The sequence below is a fragment of the Bos mutus genome, chromosome 5 (genome assembly GCF_027580195.1).
Source record: "Bos mutus isolate GX-2022 chromosome 5, NWIPB_WYAK_1.1, whole genome shotgun sequence".
Lineage (NCBI taxonomy): Eukaryota > Metazoa > Chordata > Mammalia > Artiodactyla > Bovidae > Bos > Bos mutus.
In genome coordinates this window covers 35921026-35940637 of record NC_091621.1, presented here as the reverse complement: position 1 = coordinate 35940637, position 19612 = coordinate 35921026, and the positions used below count along the sequence as shown (strand labels likewise).

General features: G+C 39.1%; 1 protein-coding gene across 3 annotated transcripts in view; it reads right to left on the bottom strand.

Annotated features, from left to right (window-relative positions):
- The window catches only part of TMEM117 (transmembrane protein 117), a 609728-nt gene that overhangs the window by 484403 nt on the left and 105713 nt on the right, over positions 1–19612 (bottom strand). For 2 of the 3 annotated variants that reach the window (XM_070370659.1, XM_070370658.1), the window contains one exon: positions 8472–8604. In XM_070370659.1, the coding sequence (XP_070226760.1) occupies positions 8472–8604 (133 nt within the window). Of the gene's footprint in view, positions 1–8443; positions 8605–19612 lie in introns of those variants that run through there. The other variant, XM_070370660.1, reaches the window with a different exon arrangement.

Here is a 19612-nt window from a genome sequence, read left to right as displayed (position 1 = left end):
AAAATAAAACATTTCTTCGTGATTAACACTAGAAAAGATCAGCTTCTTCATATCCTGTCCTAAATACTATGTACTCTTTGGACACTTATTAGTTCATGGAGGAATTTTTTATCAGTAAGTCAAGTGTCTCATTTCTTCAGTGCTAAACACAATATTTACCCTTGTAACACTAGAATAAGTCCATAAACACAGAAGTGTATGTGTTCACTGAGATGTTTATATGCACTATATTTAAACCTGCTTTAGAACATAAAAGGGGCCAAACACATCACAAAATAGGTACTTATAAGAGAGTTCACTATGTGGATTTCTTAAAATGGCCATTAACCACTGAGAGGGCAAATATTTCAACACCAAGTTTCAAAAATTCAGAAGGAGGAGGAGACTTCTTTTCAAAGGAGTAAACCTGCTTGTGATACATTGAAAACAGGCAGTGAGTGACGAAAACATGCCCTTTGCTGCCATCAAGTGGTCCTTTTTGGAATCTTTTTATATATAAGCCTTAAAGAAATGGCAACCCACTCCAGTATTCTCGCCTAGAGAATGCCATAGACAGAGGAGCCTGGCAGGCTACGGTCCATAGGGTCGCAAGAGTCAGACACGACTTAGTGCACTATCTCAGCTCAGTTCAGTCACTCAGGCATGGGGTTGCATGTCATGCAACCCCATGGCCTGCAGCATACCAGGCCTCCCGCTCCATCACCAATTGCTGGAGTTTACTCAAAACTCATGTCCATAGAGTCAGTGATGCCATCCACATCTCATCCTCTGTCCTCCCCTTCTTCCGCCTTCAATCTTTCCCAGCATCAGGGTCTTTTCAAATGAGTCAGTTCTTCGCATCAGGTGGCCAAAGTATTGGAGTTTCAGCTTCAGCATCAGTCCTTCCAATGAATATTCAGGACTCATTTCCTTTAGGATGGACTGGTTGGATCTCCTTGCAGTCGGGAACTCTCAACAGTCTTCAACAACACAGTTCAAAAGCATCAATTCTTCGGTGCTCAGCTTTCTTTATAGACCAACTCTCACATCCATATATGACTACTGGAAAAACCATAGCTTTGACTAGACAGACCTTTGCTGGCAAAGTAATGCCTCTGTTTTTTAATATGCTGTCTAGGTTGGTCATAGCTTTTCTTCCAAGGAGCAAGTGTCTTTTAATTTCATGGCTATAGTCATCATCTGCAGTGATTTTTGGAGCCCAAAAATATATAAGCCTCAATCTCGGTGCAAATGCTTTGCTTTCCCACCAGTTCATTTCTTACACATTACACATGTGGAAGAAAAGCAATGACAAACCTAAATAGTGTATTAAAAAGCAGAGACATCGCTTTATAGACAAAGGTTCATATAGTCAAGAGTTCATATAGTCATATAGGCAAGAGGAGAAAGGGTCAACAGAGGATCAGATGGTTGGATGGCATCACCAACTCAATGGACATGAGTCTGAGCAAACTCTGGGAGATACTGAAGGACAGGGAAGCCTGGCATGCTGTAGTCCATGGGGTCACAAAGAGTCGGACTGAGCGACTGAACAGCAACACATGTGTTAGCCTTTGAGGGGTCTGAAAAAACCAGGTAATCATTCCGTAAATTAGGGCTTAATAGTTTCCATTCTAAAAAAATTCCATGAGTAAGAAGCTCTTCAGAAAGACAACATTAAAAGGGATTTGAAGTGTCCAAACACCGAAAACCCTTTCCAGCCCTACATGACTCAGTTTCTACTAGTGAGGCCCTCAATCTGGACCGGGAGCACAGCCCTCCATTTCTGCCCACAGAGAATTTCTAATAGATTGGCTTTGACACACCTAATGAACACAAGCAATTTAAAAAATTGGAGAGAGATTCATTTGGAATCATTTTTAATCAAGTCCCATAACTCCAGGAGAAAATGGTTTCCTGTTTCTTTCCTATCAGTGTCTCACTGCCTTGAGGCTTTAGTCTCGTACGTAAAGAAGGCAGCACACCGTGGAATGTGATTACTACATAACCTTAATTTTAACTTGGTTGATTGCTCTGCCCCTTTTTCTTTGAGCATCTTCGTGTTTCTCTCCCAAGAGATAGTTAATTAAATACACAGTTGAATGAAAGGAGAAAGGATAATTGCTATTTTTAAAACACGGCACAATGCCATGGCCGCAGCCCCTTCATTTCTGAGAACAACAGCATTCATCTTAGAGTATTGGTTCTCTTGATTGGAACATGTAGCAGTATGATTTTGGTTATGAAACGAAAAGCCCCAGTAAATCAAAGTGGACACAATTTGAGGAGAGAGGGAATTAAATCGCTCTGTATAAGCAAACAGAAGCATTCTGGAAGTTTTTGGGGGGGTGGGGAGGTGCTCCAGAGAGAAGCAGAAACTTTAAACTGGGAGAAAAGAGCAGCCAGGGAGATTTGGCGGGTGTTCTGAATCCAAAAGAAAATGTATGAGAAAACCACAAATCACACCTATGGCTATGAGTTCTTGGAAGATTTTCTGTGTTCCACCTGTTAGGTAGGTAGAATAGGGAAAAGGAGTCCAAAATGGTGGTGGCTAAAAGACAAGGAAGGTCAAAGGAAGGTCCGAGGACCAGAGTGAAAACTTCAGGCAGAACAAACAACACTCCTGGCTAAGCCCAATTTGCATAGGGCAGGCCCAGGTGGAGGAAAAAACATATAAAAGAAGGAGCCAAAGCGCTTTCTCTCGGACTCTCTCTCCCGCGTGCATGCGCTCTCTCTCTCTCTCTTTCTCTCTCTCACTCTCTCTCTCACTCTCTCTCCCTCCCTCCCCACGCACTCCTCCACTCTCTTCTCTTCAAGTCTTGGATTCTCCTGCTATCTTCTAAATAAAATAGAGCTGTAACACTGATTTGCCTAAGAGCTGTAGCACGGTTTGTCCAAGACCCAAGAGCTGTGACGCACCGAGGGCTTTAATGTCCGTCGCTCCAAATCTTTGTTGTGACGAGACAAAGAACCGAGGAACATACACTCGCATGACACACCCAAGGCCTGCTCTAAATCAAACTTCCTAGATGCTCCCTATGCCAGTGGTTATGTGTTTCCAGCCCATCCTTTTTCTCAGAGGCAGCTTGCAGGACCATCTAATGTGGAGGATTCCATTTCAGTTTCTCACTTATACGACCCAAGTCCCTTGTTTCTAATCCTGACATGAAAGTTAAAACTCAAGTCCTTAAGTCACTGCCTCAGTGTCACTTCATAGACTCACTGTCTTGGTGTTCAGATCCTTCTTTATTATTGGCCTCAGGGTTTTTCTTTATCTTTGGGTAAGCTCAACTATGCACTTATAAAGAGTTTATCAGGGTGTGGGGAAAACTGGACAGCTACAAGCAAAAAAATAAAAGGGGACTACTTTCCCAAACCATACACAAAAACTCAAAATGGATTAAAGACTTAAGCGTAAGACCTGAGACCATAAAACTCCCAGAAGAAAACATAGGCAGTATGTTCGTTTATATAAATCTTAGCAATTTTTTTTTTTTTATCTATCTCCTTAGGCAAGGGAAATAAAAGTGAAAATAAACAAATGGGACTACATCAAACTATGAAACTTTTGTACAGGGAAGGAAACTATCAACAAAATGAAAAGGCCACCTACTGAATAGAAGATATGTGCAAACAATATATTTGATAAAGGGTCAATATTCAAAATATACAAAGAACTCCTATAACTCAACATTAAAAAAAAAAAAAAATTAACAATGGGCAAAGGACCGGAATACACATTTGGTCTCTAAAGACACACAGATGACCAATAGGCATGTGAAAAGATGCTCAACATCACTAATCATCAGAGAAACACAAATAAAAACCACAAAAAGATACCATCTCACACCTGTCAGAATGGCTATCATCAAAAAGACAATAAATATCAAGTGTTGATGAGGAAGTGAAGAAAAGGGAACCCTTGTGCACTGTTGGTGGGAATGTAAATTGGTGCCACAATGAAAAACAGTATGGAGGTTCCTCAAAAAATAATTAAACTAGAACCCACTCCAGTGTTCTTGCCTGGAGAATCCCAGGGACGGTGGAGCCTGGTGGACTGCCATCTCTGGGGTTGCACAGAGTCGGACACAACTGAAGTGACTTAGCAGCAGCAACCATATGATCTAGCATTATTACTTCTGGGTATCTATACCCCAAAAATAAAAACACTAATTTGAAAAGACATATGCACCCCTATCGAAGAAGGCAATGGCACCCCATTCCAGTACTCTTGCCTGGAAAATCCCATGGATGGAGGAGCCTGGTAGGCTGCAGTCCATGGGATCATGAAGAGTCGGGCACGACTGAGCGACTTCACTTTCACTTTTCACTTTCATGCATTGGAGAAGGAAATGGCAACCCACTCCAGTGTACTTACCTGGAGAATCCCAGGGACGGGGGAGACTGGTGGGTTGCTGTCTATGGGGTCGAACAGAGTCAGACACAACTGAAGTGACTTAGCAGCAGCAGCAGCATGCACTCCTATAGTCATTGCCCAGCATTATTTATAATAGCCAATATATGGAAAGAACCTAAATATCCATCCACATATGAATGGATAAAGAAGATGTGGTATTACATATACAATGGAATATTAATCTTAATAAAATAAATGGAACTTTGCCACTGCAACAAAATGGATGGATCTAGAGGGTATTGCACTAAGGGAAATGAGTCACAGAAAGTAAAACACTGAATGATCTCACTTTCATGTGCAATCTTAAAAAACAAAACAAAGACACAAGAAAATAAAGTGAAGACAGTTACAGAGAAAACAATAGGTGTTTGTCAGAGGGGAGGGAGGTGATGGGATTGAAATAGATGAAGGAGATTAAGAGGTACAAACTTCCAGTATAAAATAAATATGCCACAAATATGTAATATAAAGCATAAGGAATATGGTCAATAATACTGTAATAACTCTATATGGGGACAGATGTTACTAGACTTATCATGGTGATCATTTCATAATGTATGCAAATGCCAAATCATTTAGGCAGTACATCTGAAACAGATATAATATTATCCACCAATCATATTTCAATCAGTCAGTGTTAATCACATATAAAAAATAAAAATAAATAATATGAAATGAGAGGGGGAAAAGTCTAAGGCAGTACTGTATTTTTAAGCATCTCTAAATGTCTTTTAGGAGGAGAAGTTTCAGGTTAGCTAGTCGGCAACCTTGTAAAAAGGAAATTGTTTATAGAATGTCTAGATGTAAAACTCTGCCCAGGCTGAGAGCCTTCTCTGCAGCAGAACCCTCACCTACAGTCTCACACATTAATGGAAGATGAACTTAGTTTCATCTTGGTGACTTGAAGAATAAAGAGGTTACCACAGCAGCACTTTGGCAGCAGGAGGTACGGAGCAGTGGAAGCAGAATACTCAAAGATTAGAGGAATAGGGATTGTCTGAACCTGGGTCCCTTTAGCCCATCTCTAACTCTCCTTTTACCCCCTTCATCTCATCACCTCTCAGCTTAGCTCCCCACAGGCAGCTGAAGCCATGAGTGAGTATATAGATATATATATATACCTCAGGGAATTCATTGCAATCAGAACTCTAGAAGCAGGCAACTTGACTCTTATCAAGTAAGCTGTGGCTAAAACTATTGAAGTTCTGATCAGTTAAATCTAGGGATTTTGTTCTTGGTAACAAGGGATCAAGGGACTCTGGTTGAGCCTAAATTTACAATCAATTCTAAAATTGGGGTGGGGGGAGGAGGAAAAAAGCAAATCATTCTAGGGAAACATCTTTTTTTCCTGTCTTAAATCCTAAATTCACTCTTTGTAGGCCTAACAGCTTCTGTTCTAGAAAGGAGTTCTAAACTACATCAACAAAAGTTTAGCCTTCATAGAAAACCCTTGAAAGTCCTCTTTGGAATGGTTCTAAACCAATATTCCTAGAAAGATCTAAAGACCAGTACACATAGGAATCCTCAATGCAAATCAGATACAGGGTAAATAATCCTGAATTCCTCTCTACCACCAGCAATCCTCTGATAGAAAATCTGTCAATCATGATATCTCTGAGCCTGCTATCTTTCCTGTACCCTCTGGCTCCATCATTCCCTGCCTTAAACAGGAGAAGCAATGCCTCAGATAACATGGAGCATCTACCTCAAAGGCACAGTGGTATCCACCCGCTTTGAGAACTGATTTTCCTCAAGGTTTGCAGTCCTACATTAAAGCACTCACTAGTTCAAATGACATGTGTCAAAATAATTAATAATGTATCTTTTATAAATGGAGATTTAATTTTTTAACCTGCAGAAATAAACCATTTTTCCTTTGGTTGGACTTCTTTTTCAGTGGTACCATTAAAAACGTCCTCTCAAGAAAAGATCCTTTTCAACAAAGATGCAGCCTATTGGTGAAGAAGAGTTCAAGAATTACAGAAGAATATGAAATACTATATTTAGTCTGAGAATAAAAGACAATCACCTTCCATTTTACTTAGATAGATACATATAAAAAATTCTAAACTATTCTCTTCCTGCACATACCTACTACTTCTTTCAATTTTCAAATTCCGTTTGAATGATAAAAATACGAAGAAAAAAGGTTCCATATGGTGTTGGAACAACAGGATGAACCATCCCTCAAATGTGTGCTAACCTTAGGGCAGGCTGTATTACTAGAATTCACTAGTTAATGGCTCAACACCTTGTCTATTATTGCTTGAGTGATGAAACCTCTCTGGTCCTCAGTTTCTTGATCTGTAAAATGGAGATAATAAAAAATACCTATTTCAGAGGGGCCTTGTGAGGTCTGAAACAATTCAGGTCTGTTACTGAATGGTCAATTCTTGCTAGCTCTCACTAAAATTAGCTTTATTATTAGCTATGGAATGCTTTACAATGTGCCAGGGAATCTGCATTGCTGCATTTACTACTTTTAAATCTGCTTCTTTCTTCAGAATAAGCACTTTTGATTATCACAGACCTCATTTAGTTCCATTTAAAAAAAAAAAAAAGAGTAGAATCAAGTGAAAAGTCAACTTCTAAGAAAAGGATATATTTTACATACAAATGGTATTTAATATTTTATTTCCAGCAACAGCTTAGAAAGAGTAAGTTTTACATGGATCCCCTCCACTTCTGGCCCCAGGGATGAGAAGGCACAATTCTCTTCAGACTTTTTTTTTTTTTTTAACTTATTTTGTATTGGGGTTAGCCAATTAACTAACAGTATTGTGACAGTTTCAGGAGAACAGTGAAGGGACTCAGCCATACATATACATGTATCCATTCAGAGACTTTCAGCTGTGTTAGGTAATTCCAAGAACACCATTACCCGTTTCATTACACAGGTACTGCTCTAAGGCTGAGGCTTATTCTGACTAGCCATGGGTTAGAATCTGCAATTCCGCTATTTAAAAATAGACCCAGTAGGAATGGCATCATTTGAAGCCCAAGAAATAACTAACAGATGATGGGTTTTAATAGCTTCCTAAAGCCTGAGTGTTTGATCTATTAAACAATCACATTCTTGAATTTACCACTTGTGAGTATGGACTAAAGTATAAATCTTGTGAAATACCTGCTTTTCCTTGACTATTCATCTCCTTTAATGGTGCGGGGAAAAACTAATAAAGTTTTAATTGAGCTATCCCTCTCAGCATTGAAGAGTGGTGGCTAAAATCTATACATAACATCAAAACAATTGCACTATAGAATTGGTCGACAGAAGTGCTTCTACTACATTTAGAAGAAAAGGGTATTAGCTGGCTTTCCAATCTATCAGGGAGAATAGATCAAAACTTTCCTTAGGAACTGTTTCAGTGCACAACAAATATCTAAGGTGGTTTCTTATTGTCACTAATCTAATTCTTAACGCTGTAAATTAAGCCATTCTCCTGTATTGTGCCCTTAAAACTTAAAAAGAGCAAACCAATAATTGGAGAAGTGTAAAAAAAAATCTACAATCTACCTGTTAGCACATCTTCATGCCTTGGTGATTTGATTAGTGATTTGATAAGTATAGATTACAACCCTGGACTTAATACAGAGTGGCCCACTTTTAAAATGGCCCATTTATAACAAAGGTCTCTCTGTTGGAACTGCCAGAGAGTTAAAAAAAAAAAATGCCACCACTATAAAAAACTTTTTTTTAGCCATGCATTGTAGAGCACTGAAATGGTAAACGTGGAGACCTTCATTTCAGCACAGTTCTACTGATTGTGTGACTATAAACAAGTCAAGATTTCCTGATTCTCATAGTCTGTCACTATAGTAAGATGACTGCCTGCTCTCAAACTACCCTAAGAGAAGACCTAAAGAATAAGGGACACAATATAAGTATTATAAAATGCTATAAGCTTCTTGGAGAAAAGGCTCTAAATGTCTTAAGTAAGAAAAATTCATAAATATCTTTTAAGATAGAATATTTGTAATGAAGATTCAGGCTACCACAAACTACAAAATTATTGAATTCTTACGAGTTTCAAATATAACACTCACCACAGGAGAAAGGGGAAAGATAACCTACCCCATTGTCCCATCCATTAGAAGAATCGTGTTGTATATGTGAGAAAAGATGAAGAGAAAGAGAATTGTGCTGAAGAACATTGTCATCCATGATCCATGATCCTCACGAAACATTTTTAACCGGAGCAACTGACCTGCAATATAATTATTACTGGATATCAGTATACATTGCAACTCAAAATACATACAGCATTGTTTTATTTTAATTAATTTCTTTTATCTCACTAATATTCTGAAGTCTTTGCCCCTAGCACTTGTCTTACAGGAGAAACTACTACCTAAGATCCTTATTGCTCTTTTGTAAATAAATGATGAAGTCCATGACAATCTCCACCTCATCATCCTAGAGCAAATACTAGCATGAAAATCTAGTGTACAGAGAGCACTCATTATGCTGGCATGAAAATAAGATTAATTAGAACACTTACCTTATATTTTTTACTTCAGAAATATGTTTTTGGTTCATTTACTGAAACTACTTAAGTAAGGCGAATGGTAAAGATGTTACATAAATTCTTAATTCCCTTTTGTTCCCACAGGCCCATTCCCAGTACTGGTCAGATGATAGGCAAACTTCACTTATGATAAAGTACATGAATATGCGAATGGTAAAAATGAAGTCTCTATCATAAGAGTCAGAAGGCTTATTAGCCTTGCTGCTGCTGCTGCTGCTAAGTCGCTTCAGTCGTGTACGACCCTGTGCGACCCCAAGACAACAGCCTACCAGGCTCCTCCATCCATGGGATTTTCCAGGCAAGAGTACTGGAGTGGGGTGCCATTGCCTTCTCCTTAATAGCCTTACTCGTACCTAAAATATCCATTCCACCTACAGGCTGGTGCACAAGTGTGTGTGGTGTGTGGGGTCTGGTAGCATGTACACGTGTTATGGAGTCAGTGTGGTTCCCAGCAAAACATGATTTCTAACCATGCCTAATATTCACTTACAAAGATAATTACTAAAAATGGAGAGAATGGTCTATTAATCTATGGCAAAGGAGGCAAAACCACACAATGGAGAAAAGACAGTCTCTTCAATAAGTGGTGTCTGGAAAACTGGATAGCTACACATAAAAGAATGAAATCAGAACACTCCCTAACACTGTACACAGAAGTAACTTCAAAATGGATTAAAGATCAATATGTGGAGCTGGAAACCATAAAACTCCTAAAGGAAAGCACAGGCAGAATACTGTTTGACTAAAATTGTAGCAATTTTGGATGTGTCTCTTAAAGTGAAGGAAATAAAAGCAAAAATAAAAAATGGGACCTAATTAAAGTTAAAAGCTTTTGCACAGATAAAAGGTGATGGTGGTGCAGTCACTATGTCCTGTCCGACTCTTGTGACCCCACAGCCTGTTAGGCTCCTATGTCCCTGGGATTTCCCAGGCAAGAATCCTAGAGTGGGTTGCTGTTTCCTTCTTCAGGGGATCTTCCAGACCCAGGGATCGAATCCAGATCTCCTATATTACAGGTAGAATCTTAACTGACTGAGCCAAAGGTAACCACCAACAAAACAAAATGACAACTTGGGAGAAAACATTTGCAAATGATATGACTGACAGTGAGTTAATATCCAAAATACATAAACAGCTCAAACAAGTGGACATCAAAAATTAGTAAATAAATAACCTGATTTAAAAACAGGCAGAACACCTGAATAGATATTTTTCCAAAGAAGACATGCTGATAGCCAACAGACACATGAAAAACTGCTCAGTATCACTTATCATCAGGGAAATGCAAGTCAAAACTAAAATGAGATATCATCTCACATCTATCACAATGGCTATTATTAAAAAGACGACAAATGACAAATGCTGGCAGGGATGTGGAGAAAAGTGAACCCCTTTACACTACTGGTGGGAATGTAAACTGGTACAGCCACTGTGGAAAACAGTATGGAGGTTTCTCAAAAAACTAAAAATGGAACTACCATTTGACTCAGCAATTCCACTCCTGGGTATACAACCAAATGAGCCAAAAAACACTAATTCAAAAACATAATACATGAATCCCAATGTTCATAGTAACATTATTTGCAATTGTTAAGATATGGAAAAAAACCTAAGTGTCCATCAACATATGAATACACACACACACACACACACACACACACACACACACACAAAGGAATAAGGCCATAATGAAGAATGAAATTTTGCCATTTGCAAAAACATGGATGAACTTGGAGGGTATTACACTAAATAAAAGTTAGACCAAAAGATAAATACTGTATGATATCAGTTATATGTAGAGTCTAAAAAATAAAACAACCTAGTAAACATAATAACAATGAAAAAAGCAGACCCACAGATAAAACAAACTAGTAGTCACCAGTGAGGAGAAGGAAAGGGGAGGGATTAAGAGGTACAAACTATTATGTATAAAATAAGCTACAGGATATACTGTACAACACAGGGAATGTACCCAACATTTTATAACATCCATAAGTGGAGTATAACCTTTAAACATTGTGAAACACTACATTTTATACCTATAATACTCTACATCAACCACACTTCAATAAAAAAAGAAAAAAATGTTAAAATGCAAATACTTCAAGGAGGAAAATGTATTAAGATGAATACTAAAGTAAAAACTACTGGTATCATAAATAGGCCAGATAAATATTTTGATTTATGATAAAGAGAACTGAGAGCACTCATATCCTGAAAGGTAAGGAAGATTAAAAAAACAACAAGATTAAGAAAAAATAAACACAGGCCATCCTGGTTTCTCCTAAGAGGAAGTTTATCCAAATAATGAGAAAGAAGATGATGCACATATAGGAACTACAATTAAAATAGGGTAGGTCTGAAATCTTACAATAAAATTTCTCATGAGAGAAAACATTTCTTTTTGATGATATGTCAAAGCTATGGAGAAAATATGTATATTTCCATCTGGAAAATATCTCTCTAGGGACAGACAGTAGCTCTCACATAAGCTTCTGAGCATAGGAAGAAACCATCTTTTAAGATTTAACTAATTTTCCCTCATCCCTTTCTGTTATTAAAATAGCACTTTAGATTTCATTTGGAAACCATTCCAGGCAAGAGTGCTGGAATGGGGTGCCATTGCCTTCTCTGAACAGAAACATTACCCCAGCTAAAACTTTAAATGGAGCAAATATGGGAGATTTGGTTACCTCATCTGGTTTCTTGGCCTGTACAAGAAAAGCAAAGGACAAATCTGAAAGTCAGAGGGAAAGTGAATTACAACTGAGAGAAGAATGTGGAAAATGTTCTACTGAAGCAAAGGATACTGATGCTGCAAATTACAGCATTATACAACTTGTGATAATTGAATCAATAATTATAGAAATTGAGGGAATTGCAAGTCTCCACACAACACCTTGTCGGGAATATTATAAATAGATATTAAACAGAGAATGCTTGAGAGTGAAAAATCCACGCCATAAATATCTTAAAGCAAACTGCAAAGAATATCATTCATTCTTTGAACAGATATTGAATGTGTGTTTTTTACATGCCAGCTGTGGATCAAGGTGCTAGAGGTACAGCTGTGAGCAAGGCAGGAAGATGTTCAAAGTCAACCGTCATTTGAGTAGTTAATGAAAATCTTATTTTAGACTGATGGACTCAGTGTTCCCTTTGCTGCAAGTCCTTCAGCCTTGATCTATTTATTTAATTCAGCGGTTGATATGTTGAAGAACTGCTAAGACCAGAAATTAGAGTTCTTTGAAATTAAAATGTGAATTTCTTTCTTAACATATGCATATGTCAAAAATTTCACTAATGGATATACTTTAAAAGTCAAATAATAATGCCGGTGACTCAAGAGTGCTTTGCAAATAAAATACAGTGGGTTAACTGTACATGACGACTGAAATAATAAAGAGTTAGTAAAATGAGAGATGTGCCAGGATCATTTATGCTGTCATTGCCGAACTCATTGCCTGGCACTAATTTCAGTCATTAGAGCCATTATAATGAAATGGCAGGTTAACACGACTTGCAATTCACTCGAAACACACAATAAAAGAACTTCAATATATGAAGGCCAGATCCAGAGTGACCCAAATGTTGAGTCAAATCATACTAAATAAAAAAATTTCCCATAAGCTACTTCAAGGTTAACTCATTGAGTGACCATCCTAATGCTAGAAATATGTATACACAGACTGTCATCAGCTGACTCCCCATCAATTTGATCAAACCAGGAACCTCAGAGTTACCTAAGGATGTCACATGGAAGTGAACTATCTCCACCCTGTGGTGTGACCACTCACACATTTGTTTTCCCTGGGACAGCAGTGGCTTGTGACTGTTGTCCTGGCATAATTATTAAGAGTGTCCCCTTCCTTTCTGTATTGGTTTGGATAATAAGTTATATGCCACCTTTCTTACAGGTAAAAGAATTGAGAATTTTTTAACACTCTTCTTTAGAGGAGATTCAGGGAGATACCTGAGTGAAAACAGTCAACTGAAATAAAAGACATCACTACGAGGGATATATCACTGACAAAGTGATAAATGACTTTTATTTTAATCCTATGTATATTTGTAAATCTTAGTGTATATTTATGTTACTAATAAAATGTGTCTTGGACTGTATGGGCCATCACCTTTGATATGGTCAAGGTAATTGGAAAACAAATCTTAAAACTATCAGCAGCATTAAAGTGGTACACAAGCCCATGCATTAGAAGAGAGGGTTGGAGGGCACAGTGATTGTTACAAATGTTGGTGCACAGTACTGAAATAGTCTAGAATCTCAGAATCTTTCCTGGAGATACAGTAGGTTTAGAACCACTAAGATTCATAAGATTCTAACAAGGATAATGACCTAAAAGCTAATTTTAAAATAGATGATGGCTCACACGAATTGTGGAAGATGGAAGTAGATAGGTGTAAGAGAATTTAGGGAGAAACTACTTTGTTTCTTGGCTTTTTTTGCTGCTGTGTTCTCATCAGCAAAAGAATAAAAAGGAACATTTGCTCTTTACCTCACAGCCAGACTTTGATGCTAAGTTCTGGGTCCCTTTTCTTTAGAAGTAGTTTTCAGCAGGAGACCTTGAACAAAGAAATAAACTAAACAACCTCAGAGGAGAAGGACTAGAAGCATGTGTGCTTCCGGTTAAGAGATGGGGGTACTCCTGGGAAGTTGTTGAAGCAAGGTTGAGTGGAGGGCTTCTAGATTCAGAGAGGATACAAAGATTCTGGTCTCCAAGGTGGCAAGCCTCACTTAGGTTTGAGTCCATGGATGCTGGTGAAGGCCAAAGTATCAAGGGTCATGGCCTTGGAATTCAAGTAAAGATACTGAGCTGGCCTCAGGGGAAGAGCAACCAGTAGAGCAGTCACCCACTTTCATCAGGAACACAGCAACCTGGGTAGGATTCCAGCAGTCTGTTGGTGGAGGTCATCAAGAGGGCATGACATCTGGCTGACCCAGGAACAGAACCGGGGCAATGAGAGGTTCCTCATCCCCATTCCTGGACTTGGGATATATGCTGCCCACTGGTTCCCCGTGCTTGTATGCTAAGTCGCTTCAGTTGTGTCCAACTCTTTGCGACCTCACAGACTGTAACCTGTCAGGCTCCTCTGTCCTTCGGATTCTCCAGGCAGGAATATCAGAGTGTGTTGCCATTTCCTCCTCCAAAGGGTCTTCTCAACCCAGGGATCGAACCTGCATCTCCTTCGGCTCCTGCACTGCAAGCAGACTCTTTACTGTTGAGCCATGGAGGAAGCCCACACTGTTCCCCTAACGGGAACCATTTCCAAGAACACAGTCTTAAGAGAGAAATGTGTTTTTGAGACCATCAGGATGGACTATGTGACTGAACCCATTGAAGACCTCTGATTCTGGTGTGTAGATGCAGAGATCTTCTGTCTTGCAACCACTCAAGACAAGCCTCACACATAAGTTCCTTTGCTTGCTAAGCCTACCAGTCTGAAGAAGTCTGCTTCATGCTTTGGTTTGTTCCTTCCCTCCTTGTACAGGGCCAGTTTCAGATTTCACCAGGAAGTTCCTGAGGTTGTAAACCTATACTCTTTTAGATGGCATCATTGTGCCAAAGACCATCACCCAAGCAGCAATAGTAGAGGGGAAGCTCAGGTTAATGCAGACTCAAGGATTTATTTCCAGCACCCAATAAGCCTTGGGACTGCTTTGAATTTTAGAGATAAAAAAGATGCTCTGAAAATTACCAATTCTGTACTCTCTGTTCACCTAAGTAGGAAGTCTGAGCAAGACACTTAATTTAGAGGAGAAAATGTGGCATTACGCATACTACCCTGACCAGGAAATATGAAAGGAGGCACTTTCCACAAGAAGATGCCAACCTGAAGCTAACACTACTATTCATTAAGTCTTCTGCTCCAAAATCTCCTATATACAATGTGTCGATTACATACATAATGTCTATGTGCAACTACTTAATGTATACACATATACATAAATATAATTTGCAGTTATTTAAAGGAATGTATTTAATTTGCTGCAGTCAAAATTCAGTCAAAGTCAGCACAGCAGGCATTCTACATAACAGCACGAATATTTTATGTTGCCAGTAACAAAAACAATGGTTCCAAACCCTTGCTTTTTATCACTCAGAATACTTGGGCTTCTGATATACTCCAAAAATGGTGTTACAAAACATATGTTAAATAGACATCATTGTAAAATTTAAATAAATAAAACAGAAAACTAGTATCAGCTTAAATGATAATAAGTTGATCTCGCGGTTTTTCTCGACTTGTGGTGGGAAGCTTAGGGTTTCTCTCAAGTTGTGACGGGGACCTCAGGGACCCGCTCGTGTTGCCTCCGAGAAGTGGGGTCTCTTCTCGCGTTGCGAGGGGCACGTCGGGATTCCTCTCGAGATGCTGCAGGCGAATAGGGCCATGTCTCGAGTTCAGTCGGGAAACTCAGTGTACCTCTCCGGCGGTGACAGGGATCTCGGGCTTTTTATCAAGGTTCAACGAGGGAGTCAGGCCTCGTCTGGTGTCGAGGCATGGAACTCTGCATTCCTCGCGAGTTGTCCAAAGGGCAGGGCTCCGGTCGAGTTCAGGAGGGAAATTTGGGCTTTTTCTAGAGGATCAGCACGGGAGACAGGCCTCCCATCCTGTTGTGTGGGGATACTTTGGCTTCCATTGGAGCCGGTGAAGGGGAATCAGGACTTATCTCGAGCTGAGGGGGCACTCGGTGTCCTTTTTCCTTGAAGCAGGATCGGTGGGGTTCCACTCGAGATTCAACAGGTGAGACAGGCTTCCTCTTGTGGTGTGAGGGGAAGTTGGGATTCCTCTTGAGTTGAAGCAGGAAATGGGCCCTCATCTGCAGATGAGATGGGAAACACGGTGCTCTTGTTTTGTGTGCCCCCTAGATTTATTTTATATTTGCCCAATAAAACCCCAGCTCTGACTCAGAGCTACAATTTGCTTTCTCCAATTTCAGTAAACTTATGCGGGAAAAGCTACACAAATGGGTTGATGCACTACTACAGAATCAAGATCTCCAACTTCTGCTGTTACCACAGCACTGCACATTAATACATCCATTTTAAATTACACCTCAAAGCTCCTACTAAGCCTCTTTCAGAATGAATGTGCCTTAGTCTCAACCTCAAGAAAATATCACTACCACTAAATATGACTTCCTTCAACTTTCTTCCCACTCATGTACATCCATCCACTTATCCACTTTCTCTGCTATTCCTACTATATTCTTTTGTATTTTTCTGTGCTCTTCCTGCAAAAACATCACATGTACTTTTAAAACCATAGGCTCCCCTGTTTTGGTGCCTTGCTTCAGCAACCATCTTTTCTCTCCTTCTTGTGTCCAATCTCTCTCTCTGGGTTCTCTTCCCTCTGCCTCTTAAGCTTCTTAAGTCCATCCTAAAAACAGTGTTTTCTTGACCTCATATCCTTAAACTACCATCCATTCAATTTCCCTTCTCATCCAGACTTCTAGAGAGTAATCTTCATCAGTCCCCCTCATGAGGGGGACATACAATGCAAGCACTATTGAAATTGTTCTGGCAAATGTTAATGGTCCCCACTATTGCCAAATATAGAAGAAATACACTGGCCTTTAATTTACAGGCTGCGTCTGACACAGCAGTTATCCATTCTGTCCTTGCTGATACTCTACTTCTTTGGTTTCCCAAACACCAAATATTCCTTGCACTCTTTCTACTTTCTTGTTTATTCTCATCAATTTGTGGGGCATCTCTTCCACCTGTCACATAAACAACAATGTTCCCCATGGTCTGTCCTCAGTCTTTCCCTTTGTCATATCCCTATAGAGTCTCATCCACTCTGTGGGTTTACTATCCAGTATCTCCAGCATAGACTTTTCCTCCTGAGCTTCAGACTGGAAAAACAATCTACCCGCTGTATTCCTGGATGTTCTACTGTCAATTCAAACTCAGTATACAAGAAAGAATCCAGGATGCCGTGGTGGGCCAGTGGCTAAGAATCTGCCTGCCAATGCAGGGGACATGGTTTCAATTCCCAGTCTGGAAAGATTTCACATGCCATGGGGCAACTGAACCCGTGCACCACACTCCTGAGCCCCCATGCCCAACTATGGAGCCCATTCACCACCACCACTGAAGCTCACTCATCTCGAGCCTGTGCTCTGCAATAAGAGAAGCCACTGAGACTGGAAAGCTTGTGCACCACAAGGAAGAGTAGCCCCCGCCTGCTTCAACTAGAGAGAGTCTGAGCACAGCAAGAAAGACCCAGCACGGACACAAAATAAATAAGTTAATTTAAAAATAAAAGAATTCAAAATTTCCACCTCTTGTCCCAACAACACAATTTACCTATGACTCCAGTCTGATCTTTCCCATCCCTAAATCCACCCCTACTTCTGACTTCATCATCTTATCATTTTCAAAATGACAAGGTTAGATTCATTCTCGATTTTTGATTCCTGCACACCTTCCATTTCAATCAACAGTCTTATTATTTTATAAGCTTCAATGCATGCTCTTCTCCCATAATTTGTTGCAGTGGGACTGTGGCAAAAATCTGACTGATCTTCCTTACTCCAGCCTCTTTTCCCATCTCAATCCATCCACAATAGAGCTAACTAAAATATAACTATGGTCATACTACCCCTTCACTTTAAATCTTTCAGTGATCACTCCTCACCTAAAGAATAAAATTCCAGTTCCTTACCCTGGTATAGAAGGCACTGCTTGACTTGACCCAGGCTCATCTCTCCTCTCTCACCAGCTTTCCCTCTAGTTCCATCAACACTAAACAGACATCAGTTCCCTACGTTCATGCTGAACGCCCTGCTTGGGGTACTCTTCTTCCTCCATCACTTGACTAACACCTATGTTTCCCGTGGGCCCTAAAATTAAGGTCAGACATGATCTCCTCTAGGAAATCTCCTTCACTGTCAAACATTTCATATACTATTCTGGAGTAATAGCCAGAAGAGCTTACAGGATTGATTCTCACAGGAGGTAATAATGCTCCTCCAGTGAAGACAAGGCGATATGGGCCCAAGTCAAGCGCGGGGTAAAGGGGTGGGTTACATGGCTTTTATCTCGAGGACTGTTTTGTTAATGAGAGATAAGTTCAAACTCTGCTAACTCAAAAGTCTTTAGGTTAAAAAAAGGAATCACTCTTACTCGTTAAGAGAAAAAGTATTACTTATTATATTTTATCTATCATTGCATGCCTCTCTAATATATAAAATGAACCCAAGGTAACACACTGATAAGATTCTTTAACATTAATATTTAACATTTTAAATATTAGCATACTTGACAATTAATATGTTCTATTTCTTAGGTCTAGAAGAGGATAAAGGGTAAAATGAAATTGGATCAGAGCACTTAAAATTAATTGAACTTCACTTCCAATAAGACTAAAATAAGTATATGAAGAATTCATGACTGGTTTGTATAAATGTATAGTTTATAAGAAAATGATATTTTAAGATTTACTAATTTTAAAATGCTAACAGATTAAAAATAACAATTAGAGAATTAGTCCATGAATAGGACCCCAACAAAGAAAATTATATAACAAAACACACCAGAATATCATTAGGGATGAAGGCTATTCTAGTTAGACAAACACAATTGTATATAATAAGTATAAAATGATGAAACTTTTCTATCCTAAGGACACCATTTCATTAATATTCAGATCAAATCTCCTTACTTCAGTGTACTAAGAGAATTTAAAAACATTGAACAGATGGCTATCATTCCTTATTAGAAGTAGGTGTTTACACAGAAAATATTTGTGATTCATTGAGTTTGACAGAAAATCAAATATGGTGAGTTGAAACATAATTGTGTGTGAAACTAAAAATCATAATATGCATTATAAGTATAACATGTATATTATAATATGCACTATAATGTACATTTCAAAAGGTTCTAAAAAGAAAGGAGAATCATACCACATGCTCCACCATCTCCCAGAGTTTGCTCAAATTCATGTGCACTGAATCAGTGATGCTACCTAACCATCTCTTCCTCTGCTTACTCCTTCTCCTCTTTCCTTCCATCTTTCCCAATATCAGAGCCTTTTCCAATGAGTCAGCTCTTCGCATAAGGTGGCCAAAGCATTGGAGCTTCAGCTTTCACTTCAGTCCCTCCAATGAATACTCAGGGCTGATTTCCTTTTGGAATGACAATATCATCACTATTATTAAATTTTTTGCATCATCATTATTATATGGACACCAGCTTTGGAAAAAAATAACATTCATACTTTTAAACTAGGTTTTAATTTAGTGTTGGGCATTCTATTGATCCAACTGAAAAAGAAAAATTAAACTGTCAAGACTAATCCCTTGAAGGCTGATCCATTTTTTCAAGCAATCCTGATCAATACGAGGCTCAGACATTGGCTCCTTGATCATAGGTGGTGATGGGACAGGAGGGACTGGCCCTCCCACAACCATACATATTGGGAAGGTTGGGAAGGCAAAATAAAGCCAGGAGCCAAAATTCTGCCATGTCCCCCAGGTTTCCTATTATTTGTATCCATGTATACATGACTTCATCACAACAAACTGGAAAATTTTAGAGAGATGGGAATACCAGACCATATGACCTGCCTCTTGAGAAACATGCATGCAGGTCAAGAAGCAACAGTTAGAACTGGACATGGAACAACAGACTGGTTCCAGATCAGGAAAGGAGTATGTCAA